The 27243-nt window shown below is 38.7% G+C and overlaps 1 protein-coding gene and 1 long non-coding RNA gene across 7 annotated transcripts; one reads left to right on the top strand and one right to left on the bottom strand.

Moving 5' to 3' along the window:
* LOC137743795 (xanthine dehydrogenase 1) lies at window positions 1-24846 on the bottom strand. 6 transcript variants are annotated; one of them, XM_088679128.1, is made up of 16 exons: window positions 24211-24846; window positions 20197-23580; window positions 11385-11712; window positions 10283-10382; window positions 10077-10185; window positions 7330-8832; window positions 6658-6900; window positions 6135-6449; window positions 4781-5020; window positions 4009-4293; window positions 3678-3899; window positions 3244-3405; window positions 2463-2597; window positions 1738-1974; window positions 885-1058; window positions 1-447 (listed from the first exon to the last, which is right to left on the bottom strand). In XM_088679128.1, the coding sequence occupies exons 3-16, from the start codon at window positions 11521-11523 to the stop codon at window positions 205-207; spliced, it is 4107 nt and encodes a 1368-aa protein (XP_088535254.1). In that variant the 5' UTR covers window positions 11524-11712; window positions 20197-23580; window positions 24211-24846; the 3' UTR covers window positions 1-204. The 6 variants fall into 6 exon arrangements, with proteins under 6 accessions (XP_088535254.1, XP_088535255.1, XP_088535256.1 ...); XM_088679129.1 differs by having other exon boundaries at window positions 11385-11580; XM_088679130.1 differs by having other exon boundaries at window positions 11385-11534.
* A 52-nt stretch (window positions 24847-24898) lies between these two features.
* Window positions 24899-27243, top strand: LOC148692917 (uncharacterized). The gene is made up of 4 exons (XR_015953027.1): window positions 24899-25870; window positions 26172-26341; window positions 26615-26676; window positions 26754-27243. It is a non-coding gene; the product is annotated as an uncharacterized LOC148692917 (long non-coding RNA).

Raw genomic sequence — 27243 nt, 5'->3', positions numbered from 1 at the left:
TAAGTGCAGAAGCAGAAAGCATTAACCCTTTGAATATCATCTCCTTAAAAATTCTGTATGAGTACACATCTCATGTAAACCAAAAATAATTACAATTTACATGCATTTGTTGTAATTGGCTAAAAACATGAGAGAGATTGAACAGTCTAGCACAAGTCCGATACCAGTCGTATAGACGAAATACAGGAAAGCAGAAATTAGCAATCAAACGCTAAGCTTGGCGCAGAAATCTGTGCTTACAAATGGTTCAATAATTTCGTCTAAGCAGGCCATCCGTATCCGTTCAGGTGTCGCGGGATTATCAAGTGGAAACCACTCATTAGACCCTACTTCTGCTCTTGCAGCTATTATGGCATCTTTGATGGCGAAGAAGACGGCTGATGCCAAGAAAAATGGTGGCTCACCAACAGCTTTAGATGAGTGGATGGCCTTCACATTTGGATGGCCCTGTTAATTAGTAAGGGAAACAACAAACTAGTCAGCAGAAAGAATCATTAACGTACGCTGGGTGGCCAAGTAAACTCGATCTCGATAAATACAATTGTTAAGCAAAGAATTAAAGCTTTTCCAAACAGAAGCTAACTATCCTATCCAATTAACTGACTCAAAAGGAAACCTTTCCTCTACCCAACTAACCATTTTCATAGTTTTTCTATCACTGCATCCCAAAAACACGAAGCACACGAGTTACCACTCAATGGAAGCCTCAAGTAGTTCAAAGGACATTCACCAACCACAAAACCCAAGCTACTTGCTAATGATAGACAAATTAACCCAAGGACATTCATTGACATCTAGAACCGCACCCGTAATACTCGTAGACAAATTACCTTCCAGAGTAACCTTTAATTGGATAACATGCTCTTCTAAAGTAATCAGCATACCTTCAGAAGTGAAACGCTGAATTTGAAGGGGACATCATTAATGGAAGGAATCTTGTAATTTCCCGGCCCAGACGTGTAGAGGCAACCGGGTGAGATCCATTTATGAGCAGGATCGCCCCACTTTAGTTCTTCTAGAGCTACCCATCCCAAACCTTGTACAAATGCTCCTTCAATCTGCATAAGAAGCATAATATTTATTGTGGTCGAATTGAAATAAATCACCAAGTTCAACCACCCCCTCCCCCATTTCATAAACAACACTAAAAAAACAGCAAGATTGGAAGTCTGAAACTAGATCGGGATCCAGGAGTTTGTTAGCATCTGCATTAATTTAGATGACTGAAGTAACAGCTCACAAATACACTGAATAGTTTACCACATAAAATGGAAATGTTCTCTTTCTAGGCAAGTGCTTATATTGTATGAAACCTAGGCCAGAGATCAGACTGATTATTTCCTCGTCTCTTGCCAGATAAATGGTTATATTGTCATACTGTGAATCTGGACTACACATTCTGACAAGAATCAATCTCTCTTCCACTCTAACGTATTCGTATTTATGTGTCTATGTATATCTATATTTATGCAACATTTAGCATCAGTTCTAGCCCGATTTATTCCTATTGAAACAAACCGTACCCAACACGGGATTACTAAACATAACTTAAGAATACCAGATGCAGTGTTACGTTTATGAAATATAGCCTGTTGCAAGTTTGCAACATAGAGATCCCTAAAAAATGGGCTTCAGTAAGCTTTGTTTGAGATAGTGCTAAACTTTCCATATCTTGAGGATCTTTACTGATAAATTAAATAATGATACTAAAAAGAAAAATGGAGGAAGAAAAAACACCTGCCCAACATCAATTGCGGGGTTGAGAGAGTAACCAAGATCCAAGAATACGTTAGCCGCTCTAGTGTGAAAATCTCCCGTCAATGTATCAATTTCAACCTCAGCAAAAGCAGCCCCATATGTGAAGTAGTTGAATGGGTTCCCTTTACCAGTTGTCCAATCAAAGTCATTTTCCGGTGTAATGTAAAACCCATGGGCAGAAAGATCTATCCGTTCCACATAGCATGCACTTGCCAGCTGACAATAATTATGAAACATGAAGATAACATAAGTTTTGTACCATTAGAAATTCTCAGTGCAAAATGCTCACATAAGAGTCCATGTATGGTTTAGGGTTCAGGATTCAGGGGAGGAAAATGTTTGCAGAAGTTTGTGATTGATAAAATATTATAGATCACCCTGAGGTATAAGCAATTAATAACACATGCAACAAAAACTTTATCTTGGAACATTTAAATCTTACTGACCATCATTTTCAGTTTATTTTTGGATATATAATTGATGGCCTAACAATTTTATTGATTTACTTCTAATCATGCACAATGTTTTTCTCCTCTTTTTTGCGTTGGGATTATAATTAACTTCTTTGTTTTGGAACGCTTCTGGTGAGTAAACGCCAAAGCATCCTAAATGCTAGTCATTTGTAGAACGAAGGAAATAAACTTGTACGAAAGACACGATTACCAAATTATGGAAGTCTTTAGAAACAATGGCAGAAAGAGTACCTCAGCAAAAGAGCTGAAATTTTGCTGTGAAGCAATAGGCTTCATACGTGCCTTAATTTTCTCACATGCATCTAGAACTGCAGCTCCATACATGTCAGAACTCGCAGAAGCTGATGTTGGCGATGCATTAGGAACCTAGTTTATTAATCCAACAAAATACAAGCATGTGGATCATCAGCTTTGTAGGGCATATAGAAAAAAATAAAACAGCAGAAATGGAAGGGAATCTAAACCAGTTATTCACACCTATTAATTTTTTAAAATATTTATTTCAAAAGCTATCCAATCATAAGTGATACAGAGAATTACAGGCTCTAATTCGTACACACATTCTCGTAAATTTTACTATTATCAAACACATTTCAACATTAGCTGCAGAAACAGCACTCCAGGAACTTCCTTGATATAATAAACTTGTGGAGAACGTGGAATCCTACATAGGGAGTTATGAGCCTTACTACATATTAATCTATGAAGTCCTGACGCTCTCCATCCATTGCAATTGGTTGAATTGGATGGTCTAATTCTAACAAAGCTTAAGAATCCCTTTAGGACGATCACAGGTATCCTAAAGACCCATAAAACAGCAGAAACGGGAACAGCCCCTTGCCCTTTAGGCAGCAATAAGAGATCCAAAGTGTGCACAAGGTTTCCATCCCATATGACATATATAATAAATTGATACATCTGTTACATTATCTTTAGCTTGGATGAATAAACAAGGTGCAAAATCTAACCACCAAACCAAAGTTCCCAATAAGGAAATGAAACACTGTATTACCTTGTCAGTACTTGTCTCCGAAATAAAGACAGAACTGAGAGGGATATTGAAGGCGGAAGCAGCGACCTGAGCAACTTTTGTATGCAAACCTTGCCCCATCTCTACACCTCCATGTGTGACTAAAACAGTTCCGTCTGTGTAGACATGAACAAGAGCACCTGCCTAAGAGTCATTTAAGAACGCCTAATCAGGATTCTAATAGCATATAGAAATGAAAATCAATTATAGACAAAAGATTGGATAGGGTGTTGGGTTTCTACCCACGCGTCCCGGGTTCGAAACTCCTCCCTTCCCTTAATTATTGTAATATTTTCAAACCCTCCCCACTCCCCATATAAAATTGTTCTAAAAAAAGACAGTAAAAAATCCTTTTATCCAACCTCTATTTTTCTAACAGTTCTATAGCGAAAAAAACATGGTTTATGAAAACTTACCTGGTTCATAAGCTTTAATGTAAAGGCTATGCCAAATTTTGTTGGAACCATGGCAATACCACGCTTCCGCCACCGATTTTGAATATTAAATTGGTCAACTTCGTAGCGAGCCTTTGAAAATTCACAAGATGACTTCAGTTGATTCCAGAGCAGACCCAATGTACAGTGTTTAAGTTGTTGACCATAATGCAATATTGATCCTTCACCTTGAAAATTAATTTCCTGAAACAAATTTATATAACAAGCTCAAATTAAGAGGACTGTGGTGCTTATGAACTGAAGGTGCAAGTGCAACATAAGGAATACAACATAATAAAATTTCTTAAAGTACTTTCATCTCTTCTGGGCTTTTTTTGAGTTCTGCAGCAATCCTCTGAATCCAATTTTCCGCAATAATCATACCTTGAGGACTACCAAATCCTCGAAAAGCAGTGTTACTTGGAATGTTAGTGAAGCAAACCCTTCCTACAATCCTCACATTTGGAATCTCATAGACGTTATCTGAGTGAAACATAGCACGTTCAAGTATGGGAAGAGACAAATCTAGCGAATTTCCAGCATTATTGTAGATTTCAAGATCCAGTGCCAACACCTTGCCCTCATTTGTAAATCCAACCTGTGTAAAAGCATATATGAAATCAATACTTTTCTTTCATTCTATCACATGTGATGTAACTTCAACAAAGAAAAAAATGAAATCCAACTAAACAATAATAGCATAATTGACCTAAACCCTAAACCTTCTCCCTCTTCTTCTCCATTTTTTTCCTTGAATTAAAGGAGTCTTTCATATTTCTCTTCGCCTAATCGAAGTTAAATCAGGTAATAGAATTTTGTACATGGTAAATGAACCATAGAAGGGGCCAAATTGTTACTGCTTGCTACTAAAGTCCCACTGCGTATTTTGTGGCATGAATAGTCTTTTCTTAATTTCTTTTATATAGCAGCGCTTGTCCGTTGTCACTTACTTGACAAAAGAAAAAGGAACCAACAATTTGAACAAACAAAAAAGAGGTACTGCTAACATCAGATTGTAAAACCTATGCGCAGGACATAAATGTGGTGATCCAACAGAAAATACAATTACAGTAACAGAAGTAAACCTTGTACTTTCCGAGAAAGCTATGGCGTTGTCCAGTTATCATCATATCTGTATCACGGTCTAATGTAATTTTAACTGGACGATTTAACAGATATGCTGGAACAGCGGCTGCAGCAGCAATGAAAGCTGACCTAGTCTCCTTGCCGCCAAAACCACCACCAATGCGCTTAGTTTTACAAACGACTTTCGACATTGGAAGACCAAGAACATGAGAAACGTATTTCTGGTGCTTCTGAGGGGCCTGCAGATTGATGATTTCATTTTACATTGCATTAAAAAATTAAGTACTAAAATAAAGTCATAGACATTCAATTGACACTGGTCCCTAACAAACTTTTTCCAACTCATAAATACTTGTAATACATACAACCAGTACTTAGGAACAATAGTAATTGAAGAAAGGGGGGAGGGAGAGAGAAAGTGACTGGAAAGCTAAGTATGGAGCGTTAAAACGCTACCAAAGTAACTGGGAAAACAGAAAGGTCGAGCAAATCTTTCTAGACTTTTGGGAGGTGGTTAAGGTGGCTAAGTGTAAGGTTATTCCACCAGGGTATTCAACTTAAAAGCTGAATCACACTAGCATCAGTCTTAGACCCAATGAACATGATGCAATTTGGCTAATTAGTCTGTGCAATGTGGCAACTCAAATCATCTCCAAGGTATTATCCAAAAGGTTGAATGGGATTGGCGGTACTATAACTTCAATGCACCTCTGCTAGTTTAGAAATTAATATGGTTGTATCAAGAAGAGGTCAATTTCCACTAGTCAACTATGTTCTTGAGCACCTCCTCATGAAGAAGGGGATGCTCTAGCTGCTTGGCTAGAGATGGGAAGGGTGGATTGATTTGGGAAATAATGGGGCTTGCAGGTTAACTTTGGAACCCAAAAGTGCCTGCTTCAACAATATCAAGGATAGAGTGGAAGATTTGGGTAGGGTGAAGATGGCAAGGTGATGGCACCATAAGCCAACTAGCAGGCGTGAGGGTAAGGTGACAGCAGATAGGGCACTGGGTTTTAGGGAGCTGTTCTGCTGTAATTCTGAATTAATTGCCCAGCCGGGAGCATCACATACTTACCCAAGTGGGGGAAGGATGTCAAAACATGTGGCTAATTTAATTGACCCATTCACTTGACGCTTTGCAGTATTCAATGGAAGACAAGAAATGTTGAGCTATGCTTTGTCAATATGAGGATCAAGCACTTTTAAAAGTGCCCTTGAGTAAAACGGGATGTCCTCTTTTTCATAAGAAATGAAACTTTATCAAAAGAGGAAAAAGGTACAACTTAAGACTCCCACTTCCGTCATATCTAAATTGGTTGAAGAAGCAATTCTTTCAGGGGGTTTCTAACATACCTGAGTGGATGAGACCATATGAACTTCATTGCCACCATCCATTGTCCATAACACACTGCTATTTGGCTCCAAATAGAAATGTTCCTGTCCGCCGACTCGAACTTCCCCCTCCATGACATGGTCACATTGACTTGATTGAAAGCAAATATCCACATCCCCTTTCCTAAAGCATCTCTCCGTATTAGGATGAAAACTTTTGGCATCGATGGCATCCTGTATTGATAAGATGGCTGGTAGCTCTTCATACTCAACATGAACCTTCCTCGCTGCTAGTTTTGCATTCTCATGTGTATCAGCAACTACCACTCCTATAACCTGCATAAAATGTTGAATAATACCAAGGATAAATTCCTAAAGGAGGATAGCAGGGTAGCATAGCACCAAATTACCACACAAGATAGCAGGGTAGCATAGCACCAAATGTACCACACAAGAAAAAATCCTACATAGCCTTGGATTCATGCAGGGGAGAGAGAGAGAGAGAGAGAGAGAGAGAGAGAGAGAGAGATTTTAACCATCATACCTGACCTACACAAGTGACAAATTCTGAAGCAAATAGTTCCTCGTCTTCAACAACTGGTCCAATGTTATTATCAGCTGGAACGTCCTTTGCTAAATATATGCCTGCAAACCCAGGTGATAACTTTGCTCCAGAATCATCGATTGAATGTATACGAGCATGAGGCTTTCTGCTGAGTATTAAAGCAGCGTGTAAACCATTAGGAGGCAATGGTGTGTCATCGGCATATTCCGCCTCTCCTGTAACCTGGTAGAAATTATCGTATCAATACCAACACCATACTGCTACTCTCTACAAGAAAAAAGGGGTGTGATATCCACACACCTTTTTTTACTTCTCCCACACCTGTTTAGTTTTCAGCCATCAGATCGGATGAATTGAAGGAGATCAACGGACATAAATTAACAAGGGATGTGTGAGAAGTAAAAAGGGCTGTGTGGATAGCACACCCCAGAAAAAATTCATGCACCGTGCACAAATTTATACCGACTTCCAAATAAAAAGGACCTTCACGCCATTTAATTTCACATTAGCAATACATAAAATAATTGCGCCGTCCAACTCTCAAATGTTAATTACAAACTTTGGTAGTATAGGCCCAAAACAATACAAATTTGAATAATTGGCATATCAGAAAAAATAAAAAACAGTTTGCCAGTATATCCAAGAATATACCTGAAGTCTTGCTGATAAATGAACCTCGGGAGACCCAACAGCTGTCCCACGTTTTATAACTTCATAATCTTGAGCTCCTATAACAGGTGACCGGTGAAATGATTGTACAGCAGAAAGATGAGATAATGGTACACTCGCATTGATGCAATGCTTCCCTTCCATTTGATGAGAAACCCAAAGAAAAAATTTGAAGAAAAAGCTAACACTCAATGACTTACGAAACTCAACCATTCCACCAGGAGCATCATCCTTGAGCAATACATCTTCTTGCAGGACTTTCAAGGCACCCTGGAACATCTCCTGGTTCCAACTCTTTCCAATGAGAAAATTTTTCGTTCTGGTTGCAGAAAGAGAGAGTGGAGCGACTCCACCATAAGCAATGGATGCATCAGACACAACCCAGCCACCTCTGTCCTCAAGATGGACACGAATCCCAGCGTTCACAATTGCAATATCATCGTCCCTTCTGTGAGCTTGCTTATACTCTTTCACATACTCGAAGGACCTAGTCCAAGGTAAAAATACAGAGAGTAAAATTTCACCACCGGCCAAATCCACCTTTCGGTAACCCAAGAAAAAGTTTTCTGCCAGGGTTGTTCTAATATTCCCTTTGCAATCAATAATCTGAAATTTCGCTCTAGAGGCCATCCAAAGAGGGTTCAAGTCTGATATTGGACTGGCTGTACAGATATTTCCACCCACAGATGCAACATTTCTTATTTGCACCCCAGCAAACCATTTTAATTGTTCAACGAGGGCCTTACAAGCAGAAGTTTCATGAGCTGTGCGTTCTGTTATGACCGTTCTTAAAACTTTAAGCAGTTCAGAAAGTCTTACTGCTGAACCTATCTCTATGCCATCATCCTTCACAGTCAATTTACTGAGTTCAGGTACATGCGTAACAAAAATCAAAACCTTATTTTGAATTTTCTTCAACCTCGTTTCAATTCCCACCTCAGTATTGCCTACCAATAATTTTGCATCAGGGTATTTTTCCTTCAATTCTAGCACTTGTTTAAGCCTCAATGGTCGGAACCACTTTAATCCACCAAAACCAGTCAAACTTAAATATGTCGATTTTCTCAATAATAGCTCAGGAGGAAAAATAAACTCCTTGTCTGTGTATGTGCTTCCATCAATTTCACTGTATGAGACAGCTGCATACCTCTTCCTATGAGTACCACTTTCATGAGTGATGCATGAACTTTCACTTTTCAATCCACATGAACAGGGCTTTCCAGTTGAAGGGCACACAAACTCACCTCCTTCAGAGCCTAGTGCAGATGTATTAATGTATGGCGTATCATTCGTTTTGGAAAATACACGAAAAGCATCAATAATAGGTCTGTAACCTGTGCATCTACATAAATTTCCTGCAAGACATTCTTCAATCTGCTCCTCACTAGGTGGTTTCTGACTTGACCTTAACAAGGCATAGATGGACATAATAAAACCGGGGGTGCAAAATCCACATTGTGAACCATGAGATCGTGCCAATGATTCCTAGATAACATGAAAGAAAATAGGCATAGGTTAGAATCTCATTTAGGCAGGTTACGTACTTTAATGGAGGTGCCATACTCCAGACTCCCCTGCCCAAGACCCTCCCTAATCTCAAAAAAGCAATTCAGCATAACACAGTTGTCAGATAAAACGTATGGTGTTTTGACGATTGAGAAATCATCTATTTCGCCCAAGAAATAGTGACTAAATCAGAAAAATTCTGGAGCATGAAATGGCAATCAACTTATCGATCTTGTGGTATATATCAGTATACAGGATGAATTCCTATCTTACGCAACACAATTACGGTTAGGAATTCTTAAAGCACATATTGATACTGCTTAGGCTGAGGTGGTCTCCAGTGTTTGTATTTTTTCTGTTCTATCAAAATTTCAAAACTGTATGGAACTCAACTTTACAACTTTTGTGAAACTCTACACAATCGTGAGTGCGACCTAAGTGATTTTAAGGCTTCAAACACCTTCCCTGAGTTGTTGATTATAGAATATGCTAAGTGATGTAAGCCTACAACTGCCCTCACCCAATTGGGGATTACAAAATATGCACCTTAAGTTTCCTTTTTCTCCCTCCAATTTCTTTTGCGTGCTTCCAATCAAAATCCTTCCTATTCATGGCTGATTACTGAAATAATCCCCAGCAAAAGTACTTCAGAGTTGTTCACCAAAACAAAGTCCACCATGCAGGGGAATGGATGAAGAAATAAATGGCAGAACTTAAAAAATGCAGGCCAACAGGGGAATGTATTCTTACAGCAACTCGGTTGTGGCATGCACCTTCGAGCTACTGAGTATCCCATCTATGGGGGTTGTGTGTTAGGGGCTGGGCGTTTAGTAGGTTTTAGAGTGACCTGGAGGGATCTAGACTCAGCAGCAGCTAGGAATTTGATTTTCTACAAAATAATAAAGAATCGAAATCAAAACCCCAGATTAAATGTCGTTGTTTGACCTTAGTGAAACAAATCACGTGCCCACAAGGCTTAATCCTCTTCGCACTTTAACTAAACAGAGGAATACCTCAGGTACTCCTCCAGGGTCCCCTTGATTTCATGTTGCAGATCGATGGTACACAGTAAGAGATAGCCTTTCTCTACCTAAACCACTCATGCCTCATGTATGAAACAAGAGATCCTACAGGCTAAACTAGGTAATGTATGCAGTATCAGTCTGATTAACTTAAAAGTAATAACGGAGACAGGGAGCAAAAAGAAAGGAAGCATATGTTACTTGAATTGGGTGCAAGCCCTGCTTGTGGCTCCCTAGTCCTTCTACAGTAATTACGTGCATCCCTTCTACAGAATACAAAGGAGCCAAGCATGCATTGACAGCATAGTGGCTGCAAAAATATTTGACAAGAGAAAATAAACAAAATATTTTCAGTTTGATCCGAATGTATGTGAGCGAATGTATATTTAAGAGAAAGGGAGACTCACAAACTTTTCTTCAGTTCTTTGTCGTAATGCGAAACCATAACAGTGCAAGCACCACAACCGCCTTCACCACAGCCAAGCTTTGTCCCTGTCAAACCTATATCTGTATTGCCAAAAAGGCAATCGAACCAAATTAGGTGTTTTTTGACATAAAGAACCAAAATGGACAACAAAATCTGGAAGAAATCAGCAATTAAGAATGTAAGAGATGCTATGCAGCGCAAAAAAATAGACCATTCTGACATTTATTAACAGCAATCAGCTCCGTAGTTCAAGAATACTCTTCTTTCTTGTATAAAAGAAACTACAACACAAGGGACTAGGCAATCCCTAAACCATGCCCGAGTTCCCAACTAAAGAACGACAAAGCAGAAGACACCAAATGAAAACAAAACAAAAGAACAAACTAATACACAACATTAAACATGATCAAATGAAGTCCATATCAATGTCCAGAAACAAAGTATGTACTACAAACGGTCTGCATGCATCATCCCACCTAGCGGCCTAAAAATTTCCTATTACTCTCCATCCAAACAACCCAAAATATCTCCAAGATAGTCCATCTTCAATGCATCATTCCCCCTTCCTCCCTTGGATAAAACTTAGGCTTCTCACAAAGTAATGCATTAAAAGATTCCGGGGTTGCCCAAACTCAACTCCCTAATCATCCACAAACAGTAGGCATCAGGATCAACGGAGCATTAAGCAATCTAAATATTCGGCATCCATTGACCTTCCAAACTGCGCGAGAGGGGCGAAAACAGAACTGGACTAGTCTGCCAGAAGAACCATCCATTGATTTCCATGAATACTCATCCATCAGTGATCTCCAATTCCAAAGTGATTGAAGTTTCTTAAGAAAAACCAAAATCTCAAGACAAAGGAAAGGACCAAAGACAACCAAAGTCACGAACACAACTAGGAATACAAGAACTATGGCATCTTGTAACAACAACAACAAAACAAACTAAACAGATTACAAGACCAAACTAATCTGAACTTTTTCTCTTCCCACTTTTCCTGGCAATCAAACAAACAAAACTGGGAAAACCAAGTTGCAATTGCAATTAAAATGATAAAAAGAAATGATCAAAAATCATACCTCTGAGATACTCGAGAAGGGTCAAATGGGCCAACCCTTCAGGCAAAACTCTACGAACTCCATTGACATACAGTATGGCCTCTTTTGAGTCCTCCCCCGGTTGTTCCAGCTCCTTCTCTTCCTTCCTCAACGATCCCATAATTTTGTTTTCTGTGTTTTTTCAATTCCTCAGAACCCAATTAACTTCAATCTATGTCTTTGTATGTGAGAGACAGAGACAGAGACAGAGACAGAGGAATCAAAGATCCGTGTTCAGATTCTTATAAGAAAGTAAATAAGATAAGCATTACACCGCACGTAAGCAGTATGCTGGTGTGTGCTTCAATTTCTGCAAATTTTTTTTTCAATACATAATTTTATTAGATTAGATGTTAAATTAGTCACCAATAAAGTTAGAATCCACACGAACTTAACATTTTTCCACTATTACTTATTTCTGCAATTTTCTTCTCACTCCCTCTTTTCTTTTTCTTTTTTATTGGGATAAAAATAGAATAACATTTAGTCAAAAAGCATGATTTTGACAAAAAAAAAAGATTAATGCACAAGTACACACTTAAGTAACTCAATCTTGAAAGAAAAGTACAAAAAACAGAAGTACTCAAACCAGAAGGTGTAAGTGGGATCTATCAAGTTTCTAAAAAAACGTTTTTTTAAAGTATAGTAATCAGTACTTATTTAATTCATTTAATAAAATTTTCAAATGATAAGTATATTCCCACATATTTTAAAAAATTACAATCATTGCTCCTACATTATTCTATTTGACAATTATTATATCTCATTAAATACCATATTATTTTTAATCATTTAATATATTCATAGCAATTTATATAAAAGTTTACCAAATACTTAGACACTATTACCAAACACTCAACAGTTTATTTCACAACACGGCAAAAACAATTTTTTTTTTAAAGCACAGCAGTACCCAACTAGCATGTAGTCAATTTGGATTTCAGATGATTTTAATGGATTTTTTTGAAGTGACAAATTTCAAAAAAAATTAATAGATTTTACAATTTTATATGAATTTTGATAGATTTATATAGATTTATATGAATTTGTAAAGACTTCTCTCATAAATTTCTTAGGATTTAGTTGACTTCTAAACTATAAAATAAATTTCTTTCCAAATACACAATTTGAAAGGAACATATCAGCATATATATGTATATATAAGAAAATACAAATTCAAATATGCCTTTCCCTTTCTCATTTGAATCCCAATATGTGCCGTGATGATGAGAAATCGAGGAGCTAATAACCTGAAGTGAAATGTCAAATAATGCAAAAAAAATCCAACTAAACGCAGTCGAACAGTAGGAAAAACCTTATGAGTAGCCATAAAAAAAATATCTTTTTGTCAAGAATTATAACCTTAATTCCTTTGTTGACTGGCATGTATATTGTATCAAGAATGTATCATTTGATCTATCCAAGCAATCAATGAAATTCTTATTTCTTTCGGGCAAATGGCAAGTGATCACAATTTGTCGAGCATGGGAGATTTGGACTGGAGGAAGATGGGAGACAAAAGTGACGATTGAGAAGTCGGGAATGAGGAGAGAGGGTTAGAAGAACATAAGTTTGATTTGAAACCTTAGGGGGTGAGGTGAGATTCATTTTTCTCTTGGTTATATATATTTGTGCTCACAAATCCAACAAAATCCACAACTTAATGAAATACTGTCAAATTTTTTATTTTATTTAATACACCTAGATTTATATTCACTCTTGAAATATCCATTAAAATCTCAGTTAACTACTCATAGATTTGGATGTATTTTTTAAATCCTCTTAAACCTATTTTGACTACACCATAATTTCAAAATCTATTAAAATCTTATAAAATCCTAATTTAATTACACCCCCCCCCCCCAACTATTTTTTTCTATTTATAACATATAACATATTTTTTTCTTATCTTTTGATAAATTATCCACAAGAGTTCTAAAAAATACAGAAGTAGAGAAGTAAGGGAAACTTCCTTAATTGATTTCTTCTTTTATCTTTATATAGAGGTTTTCATCTGACATCTTATGAAAAACAAGCACACCAAAATAATAAAAAGCAAACTTGTATTAGGCCTAATTTACTGATAGGGAGAGAGGGGCCGGCGACATAGAGAGAAAAGAGAGATATGTATTTGTGAGGTGTGCGTTATATCATCCTATTGTGCCTTTATTTATGGTAGTAAGGAAGGTTAAATCATTACCCTAATAGGATTACTTTAAGACTGCAACACCCCCCCTTGAGTGTGTAAATACTCAAACAAAACATCACATCACGTCTTCAGCAAATGAAGTAGAACAATTGATGAAGTCTTCGGCACAACGGGTGAATACGAGTCTCAAATTAAAGAAAGTATGCATTTGCAGTAAAACTCACAAAACCTTGCTATGGTACAACCTAAGATAGGTACAAAACTCAAAAACTAAGGAGAAAAGTGAGAAGTATGCATAATGTCTAAAACAAACATCATACGGGACGAAAAGAGTGAACTCAACAGAGTATGATCATCCCAGGATGGGTGCCTCATCAAAACCTCATTAGGTAGCAAAAATCCAGTGGGAAAAATGCTCCTAATCGTAGGAAAAATAGTACATTAACATTAAGTAAGTATGCTTTGGGATACTCCCCCTAAGTTAGACATAACTTCCAAATAAGAGAACTACAAGCAATTCAACTCAAATAATTTACGCATACCGATTCCTTGGAAGAACTTATGAAAAGTACACTTGGGCAATGACTTGGTGAAGAGATCGACCATGTTGTCCTAGGAACGAATTTGCTTGGCTTCAATGTTCTGATGTTGTTGTTGCTGCGGTAAAAGAACTTCGGCGCAATGTGCTTAGTGTTGTATCCTTTCTTTAGTTGCTCGTACTAGTGCTTCAAATATGTTCCATGACTGCTCTTAATCAAAAGCACTCACGCGAGGCTTCATGCAAAAGCGAGAATCTCAACAAGGTTCGAAGAAGTCACAACTAGCGTTTGCTTGGTAGACCTCCAAGATATTGGAATGTCTCTAACAGTAAAGACATAACACGTTTGAAAACATGTCCTATGTGGGTTAGATAGATAACTAGCATCTTCCTAACCAACGAGGCGAGAATCAAGCCGAGGACCGAGAGGGGCGGCTCCTTTCGAGGATTAATTCGTGGGTGTAGAACAAGCTCAAATCTATCGTACCCTTGACATAGCAGAAAATGTCTTTAACACCATTCCAATGTCTACGTGTAGGCGCATTGTTGTATCTAGCCAAAAAATTATCAGCGAATGAGATGTGGGGTCTAGTGCATTGAGCCAAGTACAACAAAGCACCAATTGCACTTAGGTATGGAACTTCAGGCTCCAAAATCTCTTCCTTCATCCTCCTTAGGACGGAAGGGATCTCATTTAACATCTAGAGTCCGAATGACCATAGGAGTACTCGAAGGCTTTGCTTCATCCTCATTAAAACGTCGCAGCACCTTCTGGGTGTAGTTCAATGGATGTACTAGGATTCCATCCGAACAGTGCTCGATCTCCAAGTCGAGACAATATCGAGTTTTCCCAAGATCCTTCATCTCAAATTCCGATTTTAAGTGAACGACAATTTCCTTAAGCTCTGCAGAAGTTCCAATGAGGTTTATGTCGTCGAGAGAAACTGCAACAATCGCAAATCCAAAATGTGACTTCTTGATGAACACGCATAGGCATAGTTCATAGTTCATATAACCCTGACTTGTCAAATATTTACTCAGATGATTATACCATATCCGCCCGGATTGTTTCAATCCACAGAGTGATCTCCCCAACCTAATCGAGAGGGTGTTCCGTGGTCTAAAACTAGTTGAACCAGTTAATAGAAGTCCTTCTGAAACTTTCATGTAGATTTCCGTATCTAGATTCCCATAGAGATACACTGTTCCCACATCCATAAGCTACATATTCAGTTTTTCGAAACTACCAAACTGATAAGGTAGCGGAATGTTATGACGTCTATTACAGGGGAATACATCTCCTTGTAATCAATCCCAGGGCGTTAAGAGAAGTCTTGTACTACGAGACGTGCTTTGTATCGCACTATTTCATTCTTCTTATTATGCTTCCTTAAAAAAACCCATTTGTAGCTCACGGGCTTCATGTGTAGTGGAGTAGGAGTTATGGGCCCAAACACCTTAGGTTTCGCAAGTGAATAAAGTTTGACCTGGATTGCTTGTTTCTAGTTTGACCAATCGATTCTACGTTGACATTCATCAACAGAATGTGGTTCAATGTTATCGTTAAGCATGATGTCAATAGCTACTGTATACAAAAATGTATAATCGACGATCATCTCATTCTAATTCCAAATCTCATCTAATACTGTGTAATGGACCAAAATCTCGCGATTCTCGGGATGTCGGTTTGTCTCGTCTAAGACTTCACCGTAATCTAGAATAACCTCATGTATTGGAATAGATGAGTAAGTGATGGTTGGATTTAGACTAGGTTCACTAGTTTATGCCGTTTTCCTCTTTCGAGGTTGTGAATTCTTTTGAACAAGAGGGTCTGCCACGCTTCAAGATAGGAGCAGATGATTGGCTAGCCGCTAGTGTACCGAGCAACGTGGAGGTACGGCCGCCCCTCCTTCGGGGACGGTCATCCTTTCAGGGCGATGTTACGGCGTACATTAAGTACGTCGATCCTTGCATGTGCGTTTGCAGCAGGTATATGTGATCTCATCACCTTTGCTAGATCAGTAAAAGCATACAACATGGCTTTGAGCAACGCTCTGAAGATCTAGAATACGAAGCACTTCAGTTTTAGACTGGGCAGTTCAGGGATCTACATGAGACAAAGTGGGAGTCGTCCACGACAATTCGCAATGTTTTACACGAACATTAGTGATCTTATCTCCCCTAACGACAGAAAGACTATCTTATCGAGGTGACAATCCACACACCCAAACACACGTAAATGCAAGACGTGAGGCTTGTATCTAGTAACCAACTGTAACAGTGAATGAGGTTGGGCAACGGTAGGCCTGAAGCGGATCAACATAGCTGCGTGCAATATTGCATAGTCTTAGGCAGCTCATTTGAACGCTTCTGCCTAGCCGTTTTGGGTGTGAACATGGAGTACGTGATGTTCAACTTCAATCCCACCTAACATGTAATAAGCGTCAAAAGTGTGTGACGTAAACTCTCCAGCATTATCCAGTCGAGTATTCTTTATCGAATAATCAGGGTGGTGAACCCTAAGCTTAATGATTTGAGCAAAGAGTTTCGCAAATGCAGTATTGCATGTGGACGATAAGCAGACATGTGACCAATGCGTCGATGCATCAATCAACACCATGAAGTATCTAAATGGTCTGCATGTTGGTTGAATAGGTCTACAAATATCCCCTTGAATCCTCTAAAGGAACTTAGGGGCATCATGAATAATCTTTGTAACTAAGGGTTGAATATTCAACTTCCCTAATAATCATGTTTTGCATGGCAGATGGTCGGGATAAGATGTTAGGTGATGCATGTGTGATACTTTGGGGATACGCCGCATCATATCTCATTCGGGATGTCCCATTTGGTCATGCCAAAGCAGGAGAGTGCTATGGAACCCAAGCATAGGGCCGACCACGTGGTGGGTCTCCACGGAACGAATGGTTGTGATGTACAAACCACTTGAGAGAAGTTCCAGCTTCTCGTGAATACACTTCTGGCCATATTCGTAAAAAATGATACAAAGAAATTCATAACCATTCTCTTCAGTGGTTTCAACATGATATTGATTATCTCAAATATCTCCAAAACTCAATAACATTCTTCCGGAACAGGGAGAATAAAGTGCATGTTTAATGGTTAATTCAGTACCATTGAACAACATTATAGGGGTTTGTCATATCCTTCTATCAAGCTGGAAGAGCTTAAGAAGGTTGTCAGATGTGCATTTCTGGGTACAAAGTTGGTAAAATAATGTTGCTCACGCAAGATAGTGTATGTGGTAGCACTATCAGCCAGACAATTAACTTCCCCACTAATCATGCCTAGAAATAAATTAATTGAATCAGTCACATGCATAAATATAATTTCATCCATTCAATTAATTAATCAAGACAATTATATCCATAATTCAAAATAAATCAAAACCAAACAAATTATTCCAAAGACTTGGAAAAATTATCCGAAAAATTAAACCATAAACCTAGAAAAATAGGGGGTTCGACCACACCTGGTGGGTTTGGCCACTAAGGGTGAAAACACCCTAACATGTCTAGAAAAATAAAACTTTATTATTCCATGGAAGCGAATGCCTATCGTCGAGATTTTCCACGTGTAGGGATTTTCTACATGTGCAAAGTTAGATTCACGACGGGAATGATACTTGCCAATAGCCTTGGGGGTAGCTCAGTATATGTGTAACCAATGGTCTTTTGATCCACAGCGGTAGCACATGTCCAATTCAATAGAAGCCGATTGAACGATAGTTTTTCCCTTGTTCTTGAAATTTAGGGCCTTAGGGGCAAGCGTTTGGCGTTTCTGGGTCAAATTTCCTCCCTTGACAAGGCCTCTACTCTATTAACCTTAGGCCCGTGGCTGGGGCTACCACCCATTTTCACAACCATGACGAGGTTCCTGTCGGTTATGGCCGCTAGAATTAGTAGCATGCGCTTCAGGCAGACCGTTCGAGCCAGTGGGTCGAGCTTGGTGGTTCTTCATCAAAAGCTGGTTTTGTTTTTCAGCCAGAAGTAAAACAGATATCAAATTCAAAAATTTGGTAAACTTTTGTGAACTTTATTGTTGTTGCAGGACAATATTGGTGGCATTGAATGTCAAATAGATATTCTCCAGGAGATCCTATTTGGTTAAGTCCTCTTTACACAACTTAAGCAATGATCAGATTCTACAAACTTCAGAGTTGTATTCATTCACAGTTGAAAGTCTTAGAAGTGAAGATGTTGCTATTCATGTCTTACTTCAGGCAAATAAATGTCTTTCTGGTGATCGAAACGATCGGCCAGAGCGAGCCAAAGGGTACGTGGGTCCTTCTTAGTGAGGTACTCGGTCTGTAGTACATCATGGATGTGTCTTCGAATGAAGATCGTAGCAGTAGCTTTCTGAGATTCATCAACCAAGTCGTCTCTAGGTTATTTAATAGTAGCTCAAAGACTCTTTGCGGTAAGATGAAGCTTCACGTCTTGAACCCACTTTAGGTAGTTTCTTCGAGATACTTCCAAAGCGGTGAAATTGAGCTTGTTCAAGTTCGACATGTCCCTAAAACAGAGAGTACAACAAAAACGTGGTTAGTCATATGGAAAGCCATAGACATACATTGCAGAACATTCGGGTTCTATAGACATGTCTATGTTTAATTTAACCATGAAAGCTACGGGTTTCATGAGGTAAGTTTTGAATAAAAACTTCGGGTTTCAATGGCGCTAAATTCGAAACTACATGTTCAATTTAGTTATGAACTTCCGGTTCATATATAGGGATACCTGCAAGAACATAGAATACAATAAACAACTAAGTGTAGTGAACTTGGGGATTACTTCAGGAACCTAAGTGTGAGTGCATCGGGACTACGAAAGATAGTCAACGGTTCAATGAAAAGAAATAATTTATTTAACCATTAATTGCCAAAAAGTGAACTTCAGGCCAATAATTTTGGATGTCTTGTTAGATTAATGGATTGCTTGTCACTTTAATTAATTCAATAGATCATAACCATCCGGGTTTGATCGTAGTAGCAAAATAATGACACTCAGAACACATTAGCTTGAATTTTTTGTTTTGAGCCAAGCGACAATAAAATTAGAGCTTGATAAGTGTTAACCAATAACGTCCCAAAAATTATAGGTTTATGGTTATGAAGCGAGGATGCCAAAAACATGGCATCAGGGTCAAAAAAAAATGCAGCCTAGCTGGTGGGCTGGTTGCCATGTACGGGACAAGGTTCTGCGGGTGCTGCAGGCCTATTTGGGCCACAGGGAAGGACTACAAGCAACCCAATCATGGCTGCAGGCCACAGGCCGGGATCTGAGACAAGCCCAGCAGCAAGAGTTGCTGGTTTTTGGGATAAAAGGGCGCAAGGAGCACAAGCCCAGCACGGAGGCTGGCCTGGATGGGTGCGCGCGAAGCCCAGCTGAGAATTGGCTTCAATTTTTTGGCCGGTTCTAGGCAAGCCGCACCACAAGGGCTGGCTTTTTAGTTGTGGGCCAAGGCACTAGCAAGCCCAACAATTGCTGGCTTGGGTTGGTGTGCTACAAAGCTCAGCCAAGGCTGGCTTTGTATGTGGGCTGTGGCGTGGCGAGCCTAGCAGCCAAGGGAGCTGCTGCAGGCAAGTAGAGACGAAGGGAATAAGCCCAGCAGAGCTTCAGGCTTTGCTGGAGTGGGCTAGGGCTGTAGGCCCTTTTCAAAACCCTAACCCAGTCGAATGCATGGCTGTCCTATGTGCACAGCAAGCCCACAGGGCTGCTGCAGGGTGGTCCAAACGTCGTCCAGGCACGGCGTGGCTACAGGCCAGCCAGCGTTTGTCGGTACCAGTGGCGGCACGACGGGAAGTCACGGCTCAACCGCAAAATTTCCAGATTTTTATTATTTTTTTGAATTCTAGGGTTAAAAAATCCTAATTGCTTCAAATTAATTTCGACGCTTTGACTCAAAAATTCCATATAGCATAATTGTGTATTGCATGAACAAGTACAAATGTTGACAAAATATATGAAAAACATATGCAAATATATAATTGGAAGGAAAATATAAATCTAGGAGGTTCATGCATCATGGGGAGTGTTTTCATGCTTCAAGATCGTTTCAAATATCTTAATTTATTTTAAAAGAACCTGATTGGTAGAAAACAATTGAGCCTTTGATTGTGTAGAAGAGCCTCCTCCATGAACCTTCAGTTCCTTAGCTTTTAGCAAGACCGTGCTGATAACGTGTTGTAGACCTAATTTATTGAACTGTATTAAGGGCAAGGAGGGAGGGGGCCGGCGACATAGAGAGAGGATGATGCAGAGTCATTATTTTACTCCCATCATTTCTTGGTCATATGACTTTTTCTTATACAGTTCCTTCAATAGCCTCTGAGCATCAGCCTTCTTTCCTGGTCGAGCAAAGGTAGAACTGATGCATAGAAGGGTACTTTCACATGGAACATACCCTTTGCCTTTCATATCAGTTAATAATCATTTTGCCTCAGCCCGATATGACTTTTTCAAACTTCTCTCCAGCTCTGGCTGCTTTGATAGCCAACACCAGCCGCAAATTAGTATGTTGTAAGTTGAAGAGTTAGGAGAGGTCCCCCTTGTCTGCATCTCATTCATAAGCTCCCTAGCTTGGCTCATCTTTCCCGCCTTAGAAAAATCACTAATAAGGATATTGTAGGTGCTAGTTTTGGGAACAAAACCCTTGCTTACCATTTCACAATAAAGTCTTATAGCTTCCTTTTTATTTCCCTTCTTACCGGGACCAGAAATCAAACTATCATATGTAGAAGCAGTAGGAACAAAACCTCTGTTCTTCATTTGACCAAATAACTCCTCTGCATTTGTCATCAGACTAACACTTGAAAGTTCACCTAAACGAAGATTGTACGCTTCAATATTTGGAGAAACTCCCTCAGCCAACATTTGCGAGTAAGTAGCAAAAGCCCTTTTCATATGGTTGCTTCTACAATATCCACATATAAAGGCATTGTAAGTATCAATCTGCTAAAAATCCTCCTCCAGTCATCTCTTTCAACACTAAAGTGGCTTTCATGGCCATAACTAGCCTACACAAGACAGTGATGAGATTATTATAAACATCTCGATTGAGGTTAAGCCCCATACATACAAGCTTATGATGCACCTGCAAAATTGAATCAGCTCTTCTACTCTTTGAAGACGCATCAAGCAGAATTATATGAATAAATGAGGTAGGGAGAGAACCAACAGCCAGCATTCCATTCAAGGCATCTATGGTTTTTTCAATCTCATTTGCATCGCAAAGTCCTCGGATCAGAATGTTACAAGTGTTTTGAGTTTGGAATTAACCCTTGACACTTCATCTCATGCCAGAGTTCAAAAGCATTTTCAGCGTCACCCTCTCTGCAGAATGCATTAATCATGGTATTGTATGGGGCATAGTCAGGAGCCAAACCCAACTTTTTCATTCCAGTACAAACAGATATTGCTTCATACTTCCCAAGCCTCAATAGACCATTCATTAAGACATTGTATGCAACAACATCAAACCCTATATTTTTCTCCATCATCTCTTGGGCCAAGTTCAGAGCAACTGACTCCTTTCGCTCTTTAAAGTAACCATCCATTAGAGATGTGTAGTTAACGCGATCAAGAAACAAACCCCCAGAAGTCATATCCATAATTAATCCTTCAGCTTCCTCCATCCTTCTGCGCCTTTTCATGTTGTTCAAAAAAGTATCAAGTACAAATTGTTATCCTCCACTCCTCCCATGTTCATTTCATTGTAAAGATCAAGAGTGAGCTCTTGTTTACCTACCTTAAAGCACCCGTCAATTCGTGTTGCATACACAAAAGCATTTGGCAGGATATTCTTTTGCACCATCTCCCTTAATAAACTCATGGCCTCACCAAGCTTTCCTTCCTTCACGAAGCCATTTATCATTGAAGAATAAGTAATAATATTTGGGACAATGTGGCGCTTCTCCATTTCTTTTAAGTACAGATTCTGCATCATTCATGTCTCCTAAATTGCGAAGTCCATGTATGAACGCAGAGTAGGTGATAGAGTTTGGAACAAGGCCAAGCTTTGAAATTGTTCAAAACAGGTCTTTAGCATCATCAGATTTCCCAACCTTAAAGAGCCCAACAATTAAAGCAGTACAGATTACCAAATCAAAAACCAGGCCACAAACAACCATTTGGCTTTGAAGGGCAAGAGCTTCCATGGAAGAGCCTGCCTTAAACAAGAAGTCCACAAGGGTAGTATATGAGATATGATTAGGATCCACACCCGTTTCCTCCATCTCCCTTAAAAGCACTTTGGCTTCTGATAGCCTCCCATACTTGCAAAGGCCATTTATAATGGAGCTATAAGCAAGTACATCCAGATAAATGCCATTCATAACCATTTCCTCAGACAAAGACAGAGCTTCTTCAAGTCCTTGCCGCTTACTATAAGAACTAATAAGTGGTGTGTGTTATAAGGTTTGGTTTCAAATTCTTATCTTCAGTCTGATTGTGGCCATCGTCTCTTTCATCATTAAGGCATTCTTCATTTGTCTGAGATCTCAACATTGTATCTATAAGACTCTTGGCCCTTGCAAAATCACCCGTGCTGCAAAACCCATGAATCAGAGTATTATAAGTAATAATATCAGGAGACAGACTCTCCCCACCCATTCTGTCCATCAATTCAAGTGCCTGACTAACTTGTCCAGCTTTGCAATGTCCAGCAATCAAGGTGTTAAAACCTACAACATCCTGTGGAATTCCACCATCCACCAAATTATCCATAACCCGTGCTGCGTACTCTACCAACCCAATTTGACAAAACCCTTTAACTAGTGTATTGCAAGTATACGAATCGATTGGTATATCCCTCTTCACCATTTGAGTCAAAAACCCAAAAGCCTGATAAGCCAATCCTTGTTTACAGAAACCCCATATGACAGTATTATAGGAAACAGTATCAATTTCACCAGTTCTCAGGAAATCTAGTGCAAAACTCAAGTGTCCCACTTTGCAGAAAGAATGAATCAATATGTTGCGGGTGAAAACATTGGGCATAACCCCACAAGAAAGCATCTCAGAGTAAAGAAGAGATACCTGAGAAACCCAACCTGAGGCATTGAATTGGTAAAGAAGTTGATTCCAAAGCGGCAAATCAGGAACAAGGCCGTGATTTCGCACAGAACGGAAGGCACCAGAAGCATTGGAAAATCTGCCACATGTCAAGTAAAGGTTTACGAGTATGCAGAAGAATGATGCGTAGAGGTGGGTCTTGGATGGAGGGATGGCAGAACTGTAGCTTTGAACATGGGAAGGAGCAGACACTGGTGGGTTTTGAATGGTCATGGGAATTGAACGATGCAGTTTGGCTGATGAGAAACTCAAAGGTGGAGCAATATGAAAGGGTTTGAGCTTCCTGAAGAACATCACCACCCAAATAAAACAGAAGTAACCCCAATTTTTTCTAGCTTAGTGGGACTTCACATGATCCTGAACAACAGGCAAGCCTCCTATCGTTTTCCCAAAATCCTACAAAAAAAAAAAAAAAAGAGAATAAAACTAATTCACGATTATATATTGTATAATAATCAATTGTATAAGTCTTCAAACAACATGCTAGCAAGTTAATGAGAATTTGATATAACCAGTTTGCACAAGGAAAGACAAGAAACACATTAATTAAATGCCGCAAAAGTGTGTGCACATATATTACACACACACACACACAATGGTGATGTGTTGAAATATACAATGGACATGATCACAAATCCTTTGGGCACCAATTCCATCAGTAAATGCATTGCAAAAAATATAAAATGGACATGATCACAAATCTTTTGAAACTCAAGCTGCAAAAGCATTATATATGCTGAGAATTTCTGAACAAATAAAAAAGAAACCAGCAATAAGAAGAGCCTAGCTCAGAAATAGTACAATATCTTACAAGCCTCTTCTCCGAGGGGATCCCGTTAAACGGAGTCCCTTCGAACAAGAGGCTTATAAGGCACACTACATTCCTTGTATATGTATTATAAAATCACTTCAACCCTCAGTATTGAAAATATGTAAAATTAATAACCAGTCTAATTGTAAATTGTAATCTGTACATATATAAGGAATATATGTATCACACAGAGGATCAAAAAATAGATAATTTACCTTCTGGTTGGGCTGCAGTCGTGGAGGCTGGTGGTAGCGGAGGGGAGGAGAGAGAGAGAGGGTGCGAGAGGAAGCAGAGATAGGGAAGGACCGGGGGAGGGATAAGATTCAGGAGGTTGACCGACACGACTGTTGAGGCGTCGCCATCGTCGAACGGGAATCAGGTCGCCGCGGGTTCAATTTGGGTGGCGATGGAGGAAAACTCCGCTTTCCCGGTTTCAATATACACTGTGTTCGTCCCTTTCCCACCTCACTGACATGACTTGGCAAATTTTATATGTACCAAAACTCAGCGGATGGTACTGTTCATTAACAGTGCCCACCCGGTTTTGTCCCTCTATTGCTGAGCAATTTTTAACGTTGCCCACGCGTCCTCCATTGTCTTCCACGCGTCGATCATCCTGGATAGGTCCTTTTCGATTCCATCTCTCCAGTTTTCTTTTGCCTTTCCATTTGCTCCTCTCAGCACTTATTTTCTCAGTTTGCTTTGCGTCTATTGTTCTTCAGCGCATTCCACTTCTTTTGCGTCTATTGTTCTTCAGTTTGCTTTGCGTCTCTCTGATACTTGATTTTCTCAGTTTTTTTCCGTTGATCTTTTGTTTCTTCAGCGCATTCCACTTCTTTTTCGTCATTTTCGGTGTGGATTTGAAGACGATTTGTGAAGTGGCTTTGATTTGATGGAGTTTGAACGGCTTTTAGAGTTTGGGATCGTTTGGACTAATTTGGAGTTTTTTTCATTGGTGAAAAAAAAAATGGTTAACAGTAAATTGATTGTAATTTAATTTTTATTGAAAATTCAGGTACCCATGTTCAGTTTTTCGGTTTGATTTGAAGGAATTTCTTGCGCAGAAGAGCTAGGGTTTCTTAGTGGTCTGCTGCTTTAGACTCATTGGTTCAACCTCTGCTGGATACCAAAACCTGGTGTACAAACAAGACTCGAGACTTGATTAAGTAGGTGCTTTAATCAGATGAATTTATTAATTAAGCACATATTTTTTTCGTATGCTGGATGTGTAGTTTGTGTAAGAAGAGGTTGCAGTTGCCCTGGAAGCGAATCAATAAAAGAGTGCAAGACTTGAGAAAAAAATTTGTGACACAAAGAGCAACCTCTCCAGGCTACAAGCCAAACTACACTCCTACAGGCCACATCCAATGCATCAAACAGATCGGCTTTTGAGCTTATCATCAAATAATCAACCTATTCATCAGTAAATTAATGTTTAAGTTTGTTTTTAATTTTGTTCACAAATGAAATCAACCAACTTTTCATGCCCTTTTGATAGGAAATTATACAGTAATGTTGACCACATTTTGTGTATGGTTTTTTTTGTTTCTTTTGAGATGTAATATTCATTTATATCATAGATGATGAGAATTAAAGAAATTAAATCTTGCTTTGGATGAAAAGCTCATGTTGATGACAGGTACTATTGCTGATATCACTTGTCCCTCATTTGCTTTAATGCTGCAGGTGTCTATATATAATATATATATATATATATATATATATATATATTATGTAACAAGTTTTCTATCAGTGTGTTAATATGCATAACCAAAGCAGGTTTTTTAACACTCATACAGGTTTGTAATTCTGTGAAAAAAATTTAGGAAAAACAAAAGGAGGTTTGTAATACAGGTTTTGGCCTTTCTATTCAAGGTGAGCAATTTCAATTTCTTGGATTATTCAGTAATTATCATGAATGATGTGGAGTTGGTTTGAACGATTTCTGTGAATTTACATTTAGACTTTCTGGAATTTGGGTTTTAATTTCAGTAATTCCAAATTTTTTCATGGTCTGTACCCCTCTCCCTTCTTTATCGCTTATGAAGCTTTCTAATTTAAGTGATTACCCAGGTTATTTAGTTTTGACTGTTTTGGTTTTTTATTTACTGATTTTCTTTTATTAGGGTCGTGTATTTAATTGAGTTGTAATATATAAATTCTTGCTGAATTGAAGGGTTTATCTGTGTGACGATTACACAACTACAATTCGATTAGTCGAGCATCGGTCTTTTCATCCTTGAGTTGTTCTCAGAGCATCTGCTCTATCAATGCTTTCCTGCCTTTTATTGTCCAGGCTGAAGCAATCGTGTTGCTGACCTACTCCCACATTCCACCACCACGCAGGTAGACTTTTCCAAACGCATGAATTCCTATTATCTAAGCTATGTTGTATTTTTCACAATACTCACTTTGAAAGGGTATATTCTATAGCTTCGTTCTATTTCGTATGAAAAATTAGCGAATGGTTTGTTGTTTTTAGGTTTTTTTCTTTTAAATGGATTTTTTTTTTTGTATAAACAATTTATTGTTTTAACTTGACAAGCGTAACTCATACATTTGCAACCTATCTTGCATTGGCATCAAGATTGATATTCATTTATGTGTTTGCAACTTCAGATTATTCTAGAGCCATAGTTATGGAAGGAAAAAGGATTTTCTGCCTATGACACCCAAGAAAGGTAGTAGTCTTCTCTTTCTTGGTTAATTTAAGAAATGATTTCCTAAGCATTCTTCTTTTTAACTTATTCGTTTACAGTGTGAGAAGATTGTTGATTATCTCATTAACACTGGCCTTTGTTGCCGGCACAAGTGGTGGAGATCCCTTATCACTTTATTTAAGTAATATCTCTATCTTTGCACACATTTCACACTAAGTTGTTAATGGGATTGTTCCGTAACTAGACAATTGTTTCCCGAAATATGTATTAATGTCGTTGCCATGCATTGAGCTATCTCATGAATCTTCTTATGTTTTCAGTAATTCTTTTGTGTTGCCATGTGATCGTTCAAACAGATGCACCTGCATTCTTTTCCAGATTTATGGAACATAGAGAAAAGGTCCAAGTTTTTCTTTTTCTTTGTTAACAAAGATAATTGTTGCTTAATGTTTTCCTTAGCTATCCTACTTTTAGTGTAGGTCGTGGAAAAATTCTCAAATTACTGCTTTGGAGTATTAGAATAGGCATGTAATGACCTGTCCCCAATTATTACGATTTTTATAATTTTTAAAAGTGAATTTACGAAAA

Source organism: Pyrus communis, chromosome 11 (genome assembly GCF_041283825.1).
Source record: "Pyrus communis isolate YQ-2024b chromosome 11, ASM4128382v1, whole genome shotgun sequence".
Lineage (NCBI taxonomy): Eukaryota > Viridiplantae > Streptophyta > Magnoliopsida > Rosales > Rosaceae > Pyrus > Pyrus communis.
This window is presented reverse-complemented; position numbering and strand designations above follow the sequence as displayed.